The 15236-nt window shown below is 30.1% G+C and overlaps 1 protein-coding gene across 1 annotated transcript in view; it reads right to left on the reverse strand.

The window, feature by feature from the left end:
* Positions 1-13389: 13389 nt before the first annotated feature.
* Positions 13390-15236, reverse strand: part of LOC106457124 (isocitrate dehydrogenase [NADP], mitochondrial-like) — a 33225-nt gene continuing 31378 nt past the window's right edge. The window contains exon 11 of the mRNA XM_013916509.2: positions 13390-13570. Within this exon, the coding sequence (XP_013771963.1) occupies positions 13489-13570 (82 nt within the window). The 3' untranslated portion in view covers positions 13390-13488. The remainder of the gene's footprint in view (positions 13571-15236) is intronic.

Here is a 15236-nt window from a genome sequence, read left to right on the forward strand (position 1 = left end):
TATAGGGTAGTCGGGTATATATAAGAGGGGACAACGTGACGCGGTAATGTGTGCGTAGATAGTGAGTAATTGAACTGCAGTCACAGGGTATTGTTGAAGTTAACGTTCGTTCGTTATAGTGTTTGTTTTAGCGCGAATATTGAAATAAGTGTATCGGTAAAGTTGTATTCGGAAAGAATAAACCAGTTTTATTAAGTAAAGAACTTGTGTCGCTGAAGTTTCGTCGGAACGAAATTACGGAAAGTTAATTAACGAACGGAGACGTAACAATATGAATTGAGAGTTCCATGTATGACTTTTTTTGTCATAAAATGCATTTCATCTTTATTTTTCAAAATAGTTTTTGAAACATTTACATGCAAATGTAATATTAAAATTAAATTAAAATACTTATTATGGTAGAAAGCAGTATTTCTGAGGGCTAGCCTAACCCAATACTAAACATCTTTATAAAGAAATTAAACATTTTAGTTTTTTATTATATAGCAAAACAGAAGTGCAACTGTTTAAGTGTTTTTTTTAAATCCATTTATTAACTAGACATTTTTTGCAGCTTTTCTCTGTACCATATCTAGCAGACATCAGTATATTTCATGTAATGCACTTTTACTTGAATGGATGGATATGGTCTATCCATGAACTTGGAAAAACTAATTAAGTAATTGTGTTTTTTATTTTATTTTTAACCCTTTATTTTCAGTATTTGTTCTTTATGTACTCACATTTACTCTTGTTTTTTGTGGCACAAGTGTACAATTTTGTCAATAGAAAAGTTTTACAATCTTTTATAATTCACTGATCCTCTGGTAAAGATTGGTTGACAATAAAAAATAACTTTTGGGGACATAATATGTATATATGTATGTGATGTGTGTTGGTTATACATGGTTTTTGGATATTCTGGTAATAGGAAAGTTAATTTAGAGTTTCTATGCAATGCTGAATTAAAAGAAGAAGGAAAATGAATGTAGTTGCCCCAGGCACCCAGGATCAAATGCCTTTCAGACTAAGAGAAAAATATAACCTAAATAAAAACTGGATGCCTTATTGGAAAACACATCTTTGCAAATGTGTCACTATGACAACAATGATTTTAGTCACTTCCTATAAACATATTATTTTTTGATTTTTCATTAACTTGTTCTATCATAAATATTTGTTTGGCCAATTAACAAAAAATTGTCATGACTTTATATTATTATAAATATTAGAATTATATTGTCTTTCCATCACTTGTGTATTTTTGCATTGCGCAAATTGTAGTTAGTAAATATTATTGAATTGTACTTGCCTTATTTATGAGAGCTCTCAGAAAATTTTTCCTGGGCTTCCCCATTTGGCTTACATCATTGTAATCTGTTCACAATACCAAAAGTGTTTTGTGTTTCACTTGTGCTCAAAACCATTTATTTTTAAAATATTGATATTTTACCTCCACAACAAACAAGATGTTTCCAGTTTTGTATATCATAGGTGCATGATTTCTACCTAATATTCAAACATTTTACACAATCACTATATTAAAATAATTCTTAGTCAATTCAAGAGTTTCCACATTGTCAACGTATAGTAGCTCAGATCCGAACCAAGTTCAGAAAATTTACTGCTTATTTTGCTATCAAAAATATTTAGTTCACAAAGATTTTGAAATAAATCTTTACAAAAAATTGTTAGTTGAATTAATATAGTCAGAAAACTGATTGTAATCACATTTGTTATCTTCTATGTGTATTTAACTTTTTAGTCTTCATTTGTGTAATAATCCCAGCTAATGTTAAGATATTTTAAACATAATATTTAATTGGTATCTTGTCAAAGACTTTCTGAAAGGCAAGATAAAAAAATATATATCATCAAATGGAAAGAACTTCCATAAAGATGCACCTATTCAAAAAAGAAAGCAATAGCCTTATCAGAGGATTATTTTTTTTTTTCATTTTAAACTACCCTAAGTACTTCATTGGATATCAGTTTTCAAAATGATGTGAGCTTTAGTTTCTTACACTGTATCACTATTACTGGTAAACTTCAACTCTTAGAGCACTTATCCTCAGCCCTTGTCTACATGTATATATATTGATAGAAAGTTGAGAAGTACATAAGCAACTTTTTTAATTTAGAAGAATTTTCTATCCAGTGGAATTTGAAAAATAACTCAAAATCTCTTTTGTTTTTAGTATTTTTATGTTTTAAATGTACTGTCACAGCATAATTTATGAAATACTAGTTTTTTGTTTTGGCCACTTGTTTGGTTTTTCAACTTTGGTGAAAGACAGAAAAGTAATTTTGGTTTTCGACACGTTAAATACAAGTTTCATATGGACACATACATGTTTTTGTAAATATAAGTATTAGTAGATATGATCATGGAGGTGATGAAGATAAAAGCTGAACCTGTACGTAGTGATGAACCACAGGAATTATTAGAACACGAATTGCAAGAAAATGAAGATAGTACTGAAGCATCATCCAGTGATTTCTTGCATTTAAGAACAAAATCAGTATTCTTTATCATGATTGATTTATATATTGTAACACAAGGGGACCATTTGGTTATTTAAGGCTGTTCTTGCACCTCTGAGAAAAGTAAACATTTAAACACATCCTTTACTTTTCAGGAATTTTTCACTTCACTTCTTAAAACTCTTATAAAGTACTGACCTCTAATAATGCTGATGGGGATTTATTCCATAAGTAAATAACCATACTAGAAAAAATATAATTTGTCTTTTAGAAATTTTAACTTATATGCTCTTATTATTTTATTGTCTTCATAATGTAGTACAAAGAAATTACATTTCTTTATCCTGGATAATCTCTTAAACTTCAATAAGATCACCCTTCTATATCTGGAATCATCCTAGTATCTCTTTTCAATAAATCATTAGCCTTTCTTAGATAATGATACCAAATCTATATATACTATTCCAAATGAGCCGCCCCCCAGTGGCACAGCGGTATGTCTGCGGACTTACAATGCTAGAAACTGGGTATCAGTACCCGTGGTGGGCAGAGCACAGATAGCCCATTGTGTAGCTTTGTGCTTAATTCCAAACAAACAAACGAAACCAAATGAGCCTTGACTATTGATTTGTACAGAGGGACAATTACCTGTTTTGACTTGTAACCAATATGTTTATAAATATGCACTATCATTCTATTATCTTTACTCTTACCAGTAGACCTTATCACTGAACATGCTCACCCTTTCAGCCATGGAGACATTATAATGTGATGGTCAATCTCACTATTCATTGCTAAAATAGTAGCCTAAAAATTATGTAAGCCTGGTGTAAATAGCCCTCATGTAGCTTTGCACAAAATTCAAAATATATCAAACTTACCAGTAGAGCACTGCTTTAATGGTTTTTTTCTACTATGGTGCTAAGTGATGCTATTGAATTTGTTCTAGTCTATGTTAAATGTGGGGTCCAAATTATGATAACCTAAGTATGTTACTTGAAAAATACTGTAATTAAGGATCATTTACCAAACATTTACCCAACTAACCAATTTATTCAAAGCATTCTGTAATATTCAACATCTGCATTATTTATAGTTAGAAAAACTAAAGAGTTCAATTCATTAGCAAAATTTACTCACTTGTTAATTATGACCCTATTAATATCATTAATGTAAATAAAAAAAAATTCAAAGGTCCAAACACTGATCTATGAGGCAATTCACTAGTAACAAGGATTATGTTTGAATGGACTCTATTAATAACAGTGTTTGTCTTCTCCCATCCATTCACTGTATAGTTCAATTAAATATTTTTTCCCAACCCTTACCAATGTGAGTTTCTTAGCTACTCTTTTGTTTAGCACCTAGGGCTGGCCCTTGGGGTGGGCATTGTGTGTCCCTGCACAGGAAACTAACCCCAAGAGGCACCAAAATTCACATTGCAATTAGCAGTTCTTGTCAATATTATAGGGTCAGGGGTACCAAATACAAAGTTCACGTAGGCCCCAATTTTGTTCAGGGCACCTTTCCACTGTCTATTGACTTCCCAAAAATGAAATAGAAAGAGCCTTACATACATGAATAATAGATCTTTAACCTCCTTTGAAACCTTTGAAACCTTTGTCTGGTCCTGGTATTTTATCTACAGTGTATTTTAATCTTTTGGTATTTTTTCTTACCACCAGTGGATTCATATCTGTATGATTCAGGTCAATTCCTGTATTTCCCATAGATTTCTTAAGGTTATGAATGTTGCTGATATCTTTTCCTGTAAAACAGAGTTGAAGAAAATATTTAGAAGCTCGTCCATTTCATAGTCTTGAACAAAATCCTTGCCATTAGCATCTATTAAGGGTCAGTCCCCATTTTAACATCTTGCTTACCCTTATAATACTATCATACTTATAATACTCTAGCGAAACCACAGCCAAGGGAACGGGCTTGGAAAAATCAAAAATTTTTGGATTTCCTAATTTCTTTCAACCTATTTGGTTTGATCTCCACTGTTATTATTTCCCCTTTTTTTAAGAACATTTCTATCTTTAACCTACAAACTTTATGTATGTACAAATTTATGTTTGAAATTTCTAAAATTTCTCTCATATCACCATTTAACTTATTATCATAATCCACTACTCATAAATCTCTGCCTCGTGACCTCTAAGTTGGCTTTCTGAAAATCAGGAAATAAAATCTCACTTATTTTTGTTTCTATGAGCCAAAATATTAAACCTAATTATATAATAATAACTCATTCCCAAAAGTTCACCTACATCAAGTTTTGCAACCATATCCTTATTAGTGGTTAACAATTACCAATTGAAAATTTCTACCCTTGATATTTTAATTATCATCCGTATAGATTCATTCTTTTGACTACCATTTTATATCTTCAATTCATCACTTATATAAAGAACCATATACAATATATAACCTAGAATTTCAAAATAATTTCTATCATCATATTCTTTAAATTTAACCAAGTTTCAGTCATTCCTATTAGTCTTCCATTACAAGTAGAACCTTGAATTCATCTGTTTTGTTCCTAATACTCCTAACACAAGATTAAAAGTAACTGAACTTATTCTTGAACCTAGCTACTATGCTTATGTTCAGATTTGAGAGACTTATCTTTAAAAGTATTATTTAATGTGTTATGTGTCCTGTTTCCAAACTCTTTGTTGCCATAGCTATTCTTTCAAATTTCCCAAGCTTCCTCACCACTATGCAAGTTTAATTTATACTATCTTTAATGAATATATTTAGGGCTTGCCCAAACATTTCACTACCTAGTAGAGCTGGGCAATTAGTGTCCCTCAGTAAGTTGGAAGGCTTAACTCTAAAAAGCCTGGTTTTGATTCCTGTGGTGGGTACAACACAGATAGCTCATTACTTACTTGTATAGTTGGAATAATCCAAAACAGCAATAATTGGAAGCACTTATTTTGATTAGTTGATTACTTACAAGACATTAATTGATGTAAGCAATGCTCTTAGGTAATCAAATTAATTACGTAGCTCTAATATGTAACCTGCTTAAATGGAAACCATTTCTAGCATATAATTCACTTTTACTCTGAAAACTATTCCACAGGTCCAACCAGCCCACCTGTTGCTCTAAGCATATCCCTGATAATATTTCATATAAGAATTAGATTGTGCAAAGTAATTCATTCCTGTCTTTAGTTCAAGGGTGCATTCCAAAAAGGGCCACACATTTATTTCTATCTCCAAACACTAAAGGAACTCTATACTTTTTAAGCACCTCTTTGGATTTACATTAATGCTTCTGCATTACATATGCACTAAAAAAACAGAATGTTCCTTGGTATAAGTACTAAACTGTGAACACATTTTATAATATCCTATTAGCATATTCTAGTTATAGTTTTCCCACTACAATTAGCTTTATTTGTACACTTAATGAGAGAGTCCTCCACTGTGTAAACTATGTGATTATCTTATTCATCATTACAAGTAGCATAGATTCCGATCTGTTAGAGAATCGCACTTGAATGATAAGTAGACCCATATCTGCAGGTAGCCTTATTTATATACTCTTGTAAACATGGCATTCTCATTCTCACCTTCCCCCAAAGCAACCTTTATCCTAACTCTATCCAATTGTTGTGTTGCTTCCTTAGTCTCATATTCTACTTTCTTTTCTTATAACATAATCTTCTCTGAAGCTATTCTCAAGTAAGCAAGCTCTACACATGTATTGTACTGTATCTTTCCGAGCCTGCAGAAAATCACAATTCTCAAACATAGCCCAATCCTGATCTGTATTTTACACTATAAATTACATTCCACATACCCCTGAACTACCTCTAACTATATTGAAGTTTACTAGTCTTTATTTTACATTTCCAACATAATTACTCAATAATCGTATATTTAAATAAAACTTAGCTATTTCACATTAGTAATTTTTTTTACTTCTCAGCAGCTACCAAGTAATGGAAATAATAATTTTAACTCTTGAAATAAATTCTCCTTTTTTTATCTCTCAGTTTATGATTGTAATAATTCTTTACTTCAGTATCTAACTATAACAAATGAATAATCCATTAGGCTTTTTGTTAATATATTTTGTTCATTGAGTGCATTAATGTTAAGCTGAGATATTTGTTTTTATTGCTTTATATCAATTCGTTTTTTTCTTTTTTTTTACATCCTTTCTTCATTTTGAACACAGGTAATTATTAGGTCTGTTTAAACATTGATCTGTTTTCAAGTTAACATGAAACATTTAAGTGGTTATGAATTATACCTTTTTATGTGACTTCTTTCTTTCAGTGTGAGAATAGTTGGTTCTAGTTCTCCCAAATGACTTTTCCTAAATCATAGGTACTTCAACACATATTTAATTTATTTAGTAAATATTATTTCATGTGATAGGTGTAATTCTATAGCATTGTTCCATAGTATGAATTAATGCAGCATTAAATGCATCCAATGATTCTTACTTTCATGCAGATACAACTGAAGGTTCACTAGATGTACTGGAAACTACAGAAGAGCCTTTTTCCATAAGAGAAGGTTCTCCACTGTTTATTTCAGAGTATCAAATTGCAAAAGAGGAAAATGAAGGAATAGTAACAAAAAAGATTTGGGTTAGATATTATCATGACTCTTTTTTTAATATATTTCACTAGATGTGTGGTTTTATAAAATATCTTATAGTTTCTATAAGCTTTTTATTTATAACTAGATTTACCAATTGTACTCAACATAAACATATTTGTAGTTGAGGATGTAGCATTTCAATTATTAAACCAGTATTAATGAGATTTCTGTTATTTTGAAATGATTATTCAAATTAAGTTTTTCTGTCAGTTTTTACCACTGATAATTTTTTAACCTTTTACTTGAAAGTTGAACCCTCTTTGCACATGTTTAATAGTTTGCCAGAATTCAATTTGAAATTAAATTTATTAAGACTGCAGTTTTTTGTGGCAGCACTATAATATGAATTAGTTGCTTACATTGATAAATTCCAAGTTCAATTACATTAAGTGGTAAATTAGTGTTTGACTTTAGGTTTTTACTTTACATTCCTCTGTTTAACTTCCACATGTGATAGACCTATCCACCTTGTCATAAATGAGTGTAGTCTGTAGAAATTTCTGTCAAACACTTCTAGTATTATTCATCAATGTTTTTTGAAGTGGATTGTTTTGCTATGCTAGAGTATAGTTCCAATAGTAACCTTGATATAGGACAGCAGTAGTTTACTGGGGAAAGTTAATATTGTCTGACACCATATTTCTGGTGTTTATGAGAGCTAGATGGTTTGTACAGCTTTGTTACCTGTCTAAGCTCTTTGTTGAGGGTTGGATGCACTGTTAACTCTCTGTTGTTTGTGAAATTCTAGAACTCATTACACTTAAATTTGGAGTAGTCAGATGCAAGTGGGCTTTGCTGTAAATACAGTATTCCCAGATGCCTTCCAATATGGAATATGAACATTGTTATCAAAAGTTTTTGTATTTCTTGGCAAGTGAGTATGGATCTCACTTTACACTGTGTCTGAAGACTGCTTGTTATGTTGTTATGGAGCTGACAATGGCTGATGATCAAATTATCTGGCCATACTTCAACAGAGTTGGTCAGTGATGTTACACTTTGCTGTTTTGGAAATACAATATTAATGACTAAAACTTTATATTTTCTAAGAGTGACAAACCTATCTGTTTTAGGTAATCCCATCTTCATTGTGGAGTTTTTAGTTCAAGGTTGTGGTAGAGGTAAGATATCATATTTTAAAGTAGCTTTTTAGAAATCAAATAAAAATCAAAGAGACTTCTTTTTTATCTCTCTTGTCCTTTCATTCAGATGGGGTTTTAGGAGTATGTTACAATACAGGTTAGTAATTACAACATGCAAGCCTATTAAAGATACATAAAAAATTGTTCAGAGATTTAGTAACAGATAACATAAAAGTTTTGATAGAAGTTCATAAGAATGAACTTTGTAAGAGGTTACAAATGGAAATGGTAGACGACCCTAGGAAGTCACTTTAATGCTTTTGCAAAGCTATCATAATAGACATAGCTATTTAAATTGTTTTGCGTGTATATATATATAATGACAATTTGTGGCATCTTGAAATATCCAAGTACTTATTCACTACAATATTGTATCACACACGACTATGAAGCTTGGTGTACTTAGAAGCAAATTAACCCACCAAAATTCAGACTTTTCTGTAAAAAAGTGCAGCATACCAGAATCCAGTGCTACATACCTCACCGACAATATTCACAAGGAAGAAATTCCCTAATTCACAATGATTTGTTTGTATGAATATCTGAACTGCAAAGTCAATGAGTTTCTAGACATTGGCATACGCAATTCTACCAGAGTAAATGGGTTAGCATATTTTTACAACCTTTTGATATCTGTTTTACAAGAATGCCATACTAGAAAAGTTATATGAATAAAGATATATCTTAAGCTAGTTATGGAAGGGTGACGTTCATGTCTGTTTTAGTTATTACATACATACAAATTACTGAAAGTAAAATAGGTGTTATTTTTCCTATCAATTCGATGTGAACATCTGCTGTTTCTGTTCTTGAACTATTAATAATAACATGTAATTAACACAGGTGTTAAATGTGTATGATTGTGGTCTACTTGAATTCATTTTTTAAACTAAATTGAAGTGAGAAGGTAGTTAAAATGTGCTATAACCCAATTGAAAGTACAGTGACACTTTCTCTCAAATGCACTGTAGTGTAAACATTCTTTCTAATTTTCATTAATATCTAATTAAAGAAAGCTATGTACATATATCAGAGCTAAATGAATACAGCTTACTTAATATACAGTTGTTACTTAAAATGAATAGCATGTATTGATTCATCAGTCTGGTATCCTCACTGTTCATGATATTTTCAACCATAATCTCAATAATACTTGTCAATATTTGGCCAGCTTAGAAGATTTAAGTTAGTCCTAAATCCATACAATCTAGTAATGCAAAGTACTATTAATGAAACTATAGAAGGGAACTTAGTTACAAAACTTAAAATCCAATTGTTTGCTTCATGTATTATCACCAGTTCCCTATACCTACAAAAACATAATACTGCTATATGTAAGACTTTATACAATCATTCCTAACAACATCTAGCGACCAATTCAAGATAATTTACTACGATACGTATTACTATTTAACTCTAGAGCTTGGTAGCAGGATAGTACATATAGCTCCTGTAGAGCAAAAACTAATGTTTAAAAAGATAAAAATAAATAACAAAATTGTGTAATAAATGGTAAAATATAATAATCTAATTAAAATAACAAAGTTATATGTAATAAAAAGACAACACTACAAAATGTGTTTAACAGAAGTAACATGTTGGTGTATCCAAACTCTGGTTTTACCATAATAAGCCTTCAGATTTACTGCTGAGCTATTGCTACCCCATACAGTTATTTACTGCAGGAGTAGCTGGAAGTAATAAATAAAATTAAACCTTAATAATTAGCCAAAACGTTTAAGTGATAATATCAGAAAGATCACAGCAATAACAAGATTTGTATGGAAAAAGAAGTAACGATGATGGTAAATATGAGCTAAAGTAATTAACAGAAACTAATGTTATACTTTACAAGTAACTGCTATATGTTTCAATCTACTGTAATGGCCAGGTGGTTAGGGAGCTCGACTCACAATCTGCAGGTTTGAATCCCCGTCCCACTCTTTCAGCCATGGGGGCATGATAATGTGATGGTCAGTCCCACTATTCGTTGATAAAAGAGGAGCCCAAGAGTTGGCAGTGGTAGGTGATGACTAGCTGCCTTCCCTCTAGTCTTACACTGCTAAATTAGGGACAGCTAGTGCAGATAGCCCTCGTGTAGCTTTGCGCAAAATTCCAAAACAAACAATCAACTGTAGAGGGAAGTGAAAATAATGCAGTTACCATACTAAAGTTGAACAATATTACCATAAAAATAGTTAACAATTAGGGTGTAGACAAGATAGCTTTGAAAAAATTGTGATAATTTGTAATATTATTAATCTGATAATTGGTAGTGAGAAACTGTTGATTTACCACAAAACTGAATAAATCTTGGGTTCAAAGTAAAGTAGGAGATATCTTGTTTGTGAAAAATAACAGTGAGTTTATGAGTTCTGCTCATGAAAGCTTTTACATTGCACATAAGCTGTGAGTATAACATACTTTACCCTTTTTTATCTAAATACTTGTATTTGAAAATAAAAAGTATATAACTTCAAAATTTAAGTGTTTTATTGAATATTTGATTAATGATGCTTACATCTAACTCCAGGTAATGTGCTATGGTTGTAGTGAAAAAACAAGCTGTTTTTCAAACTGAATTCTGGAGGATAATTGTGTTTGGTAGTGTCAAGAAAATCAGCATAATATGGTCAAATAATATCTTTCGTATATTTACATGTGCAAAGCTTTGTTTTAATGTTTCTTTCCAAGATATAATGAAAATTCAAGTTTGAATAAATATAAATCTCAAACTTGTTAGCTGAAGTTACCATCCATTGGTATTTTCTGCATTTGCTTAAAGACATGTTTATCAAATTGTACAAATGTGTTGCCAGGTAATAAAATTGTACATAGATTATAAGAATTTGTTTATTGCGAAACAACTTTTCAGTCATATAGTTATTGAAACATCAGTGTTTATTAAAAAAAAAGCATGAATTTATCAAATTCTCAAAAAATCTAAAGTTGCCAATGAATATTTTTAATGTTATCAATAAGAAGACTAGTGTAAAAATTATTAAAATCAAAAGTTCCTCAAGGTCTTTGTCTCTTTACATTCAACAAAGTAATACCAGTTTCTTCTTTGATAATATTTCAATATTTGTTTAAGTGTTCCTTTGTGCAGACCTTGAACCAATCAGAATTCATAGTTGTATCTTTGTAACCACTGGCAATAAACATGTATAATTGTAGTGTCTGATGTTGTTTAGGAATCTAGTATAATTTAGGTATTACAAAAATTTTCAGGGTGTATACCAAAGTATGATAAAATTGTAATTTGTTTTTATATGATACTTTCTTTAATAGTTCATAACCTGACTCCTTGTTCTTTACATAGTTGTAATAATGTATCTTTTGTAAAAATAATATAAATACATGGTAACTTCTTTTGTTATTCATAACTTGTTCATTGTTGTTATGCATTTAATATGTTTTCAACTCCATTCTTTAAATATATTTATTTTTAAGTTCTCTTTGTCACACCATTCAGGTTAAACTTTATTTAATGATTTACTAAGTGTTTTGTGCCATTTCAGTTAACTTGAATTCATTCCTGAAATTTAGGAGTTTACTCATTAAGAGTGACAAATCATCACTAACTCCTTTATCTATGTAAGTAGTGAGTATATGGTCAATAGGAGAGTAAATGTCAGGTGATAACTTATATTCACAATAACAGGACAAAATGTTCTGTAATTACTCATTAATTATCTAAAATAATGTTATAATTAAAAATGTTGCTGCCATTGGCTTTCTTGCAAGAATACTTAATAGTTAGTAATTTTATAACTGTTGTACAGAAATGCCTGACTGTAGATTCTAATTTAAATAGTTCTATAATTCTGTCAATAAATGGAGTTAAAAGATAAACTTTAATTCATTAGTAAATGTTGTTTTAGGTTTACCTGATGAGAAGTAACAAGTAACAGTTGGTCTACATTACTTTATCAAACTTACTATGTTTGATTGTAATTGTATGAAGGTTGTATTGACTTCAAGGAAGTCTCATAGTAAGCTCTCGTGTTTTTGCCTGTGACTGTGTGCCCAACATGTAATAACTTGTGAAAATTGACAACCTTTAGAAACATTACTTTCATAAGGGTCAATTGTAACTAGTTTTCATCCAATAATCTTTTCACTAGCTAAGTGCATAAACTGTTTAAATCCCCATACTGAATGAACAGTGGTTTGTATCTGAAAATATTCAGTGTGTCATTGAGATTTAAAATATTTATAGAAAAAACTGAAATGAATATTTTCTTTTGGTATAGGACTTGTGACCATTTTCTGCCTCAAAAATGGTCAAGTTTCATCTACCAAATGAATTTCACACTGTCTACAGCTAAGTATATAATGTTATTCGCAAAGAACATTATAAGTTACAGTAAATAAATGGTTTGTTTGTAATACAACTGGTGAATGTATTTTTACACACTATAGGGTTTCATGTAAAGCTGTTTCTATGAAGCATTTCATAATCACGTGGATGAAAACTGTTAAAAGTAAGACCACCATCAGTTATATTACCAGTGTCAGACCCTGGCTTACTGTTATTAATCTGAGTACTTGGGTCCACCAACATACTTTTCACATTTATCATGGTACTTCAATGTGTGGGTCTAGTTTCATCTGGCATCACCCAAGGAAGTATAACTTTAAGTATCTGCTTACTAAAAGTACATTTATGTTTTCTTAATTTATACTTTCTTAATTATTTCCAAGTACCAATTCCAATTTAAAAAGTGACACTGAGAAAAATTTATATTGTTCAGTACACTGTTGCCTGATTAAGGCTTTGGTAAAAATTAAAATTGAACAATTAAAAAAAATGTTTCTGACACAGAGAAAAGTATGCACTTTCTACATACAACAGAATATCAAAGATTTAAATCTTGATGTCTATTTGAAGGCAAGATATGTCACCTATCAGTAAACATATATAATGGCAGAATCACTTTTTATTTGAAAATGTATTTATTGGACAATATTCTCCAATAAAACAATTATTGTTTCCATTTACAAAGGAATTTCTTCAAAAGAAATATTTTAACTGAAACTCTGTTGTGAGGTCATATCAACAGAGTAACAACCTTACATCAGAAAAACACGATTTTGTATGACTGATAATTTATTTAAAATTATGCACTGTTTTAAAATTTTTGTTTACTAATTCAAGAAATATGATATTAAAAAACATACAATGAGGCAGCTAAAATCCCTGTTTCTAATTTGACTAAGACTTGTAAAAAATACTACTAAAGTATTATCATCAACGACCCATCTTTGTTTCTAGAGTTTCAGCGATAGCCTGTAAAAAGTCCATGGTGTACAAGTAGTCTCCATCTTTGACACTACAAGATATCAAATAATTTCAATTATTACAAATTATGCCTTCTTAAAAATTACTTAGCCTCAAAACAATTTAAATTAAGCTGTGAAATTAATTTAATTACAAAGTTTTATTACTCTTATACTTTACTTTTTAAACTTATAATGAACAAAGTAAACCTAAAATCCTTAGAGATGTAACAAACTTAATGTTTTTGATGGATAAAAAAATATCAGGCATAATAATAATAATTCAACTACAGAGTAAAAGTCAAAACTGGTTTTTATCAACAAAATACCATCTCATCTAAGGCCAGTGTAAAAAATGATCAATATTTGATGTAATATGTCACTGATTTATTTTTCATTCTTTATATGAAAACAAAAATTTGGTGAAATTCATACACTCGATTGTACTAACCAATTGTTCTTAAAAGAATCCATTCCAGAAAATTAGTTTATGTGCTGATAATTAACTTTTACAGCAATAAGTATATTTGGATATATAAACAGTTCACCAAAAAATAAACATAATTTAACTCTCCTGCTACAGGTTTTTCCATGGTCAGGAGTCAAAGGGCATGTCATCACATTTGTAGATTTATGTTCAAAATTTTATTTAACTACTATTTTAGGAATGTATATCAATAAGTTTGGTATCAAACTGTAGATTATAATTCAAATTTTAATATTATACGTTAGTTAATTTCCTAATTTAAAAGTAAATATTAAAATTCCTAAATATCAATTTTTGTGTGTTACATGGTATGTTGAATACAGCATTGGTTCAGATTAAATGTTTATGATGTTAAAATATAAAGTCTAAAGTTTCTTAAAACTTAGAAACTCAAATTATTGATAAGCTAGAATATAAAATAAGAATCCCCTATCTTTTTTATTTGTTGAGATATTGCTACATATAGTGAATCAAACACAGTGGCCCTGGCCACCTATTTTCATTTTTGAAAATGCTTATGTATACCCACTTCTGTCTATGACGTGTAAATAACCAATCGAAAACTCATAATGTCCCCCTGGTGGTTTTCTCAGTTTATAGAAGGTGGGAAGTTCCCAAGATTATTTATTTGTCTTGAATCACTGAAGGATGTGGTAAGTGAAAATGGTGCCCCCCCCCCAAAAAAAAACAATACTTTTTTACTCAAATACAGTTTAGTTACTAAGCCTGATAAATTAGTGGAATTCTGCAATATTGATAGAGTAATTTATAATATTTGGTTATTTCAAAATGAACATATAAAACCTAAAAAAATTATTTTGTTTTACATCCTCCACATGCAAAACTTGACAAGGCTTAGCAAATTACAGCAAGCAGGCAAATTAGTACAAAGTTTGTAAGTAAAAAAATCGTTTTCTAAATTTGTTTTTATTTAATGTTCTATATTTTAAGAAAAATAACCAAAACTTAATAACTTATTTGTAAATAGTAATAATAATAAATATGCAAATGTAATGTATTATAACCGAAAAGAGACTGTATTTTACATAATACTAGTTCACTAGAACAGGTCACTTTGTAAAGGCCAGTTTTATACTATTATATACACCTGGAAAAAAGTTAAGCACCCCCAAATATTTTTCAGGATTGCTTATTGAAAATAAGGTTTAATTTTCATGATGTTGAGCAGTGTTCTCTTTATTATTGGTAGTGAATATATTGAAATCTTGTAA

This window comes from Limulus polyphemus, unplaced genomic scaffold (genome assembly GCF_000517525.1).
Source record: "Limulus polyphemus unplaced genomic scaffold, Limulus_polyphemus-2.1.2 Scaffold294, whole genome shotgun sequence".
In the NCBI taxonomy this organism is placed as follows: Eukaryota; Metazoa; Arthropoda; class Merostomata; order Xiphosura; family Limulidae; genus Limulus; species Limulus polyphemus.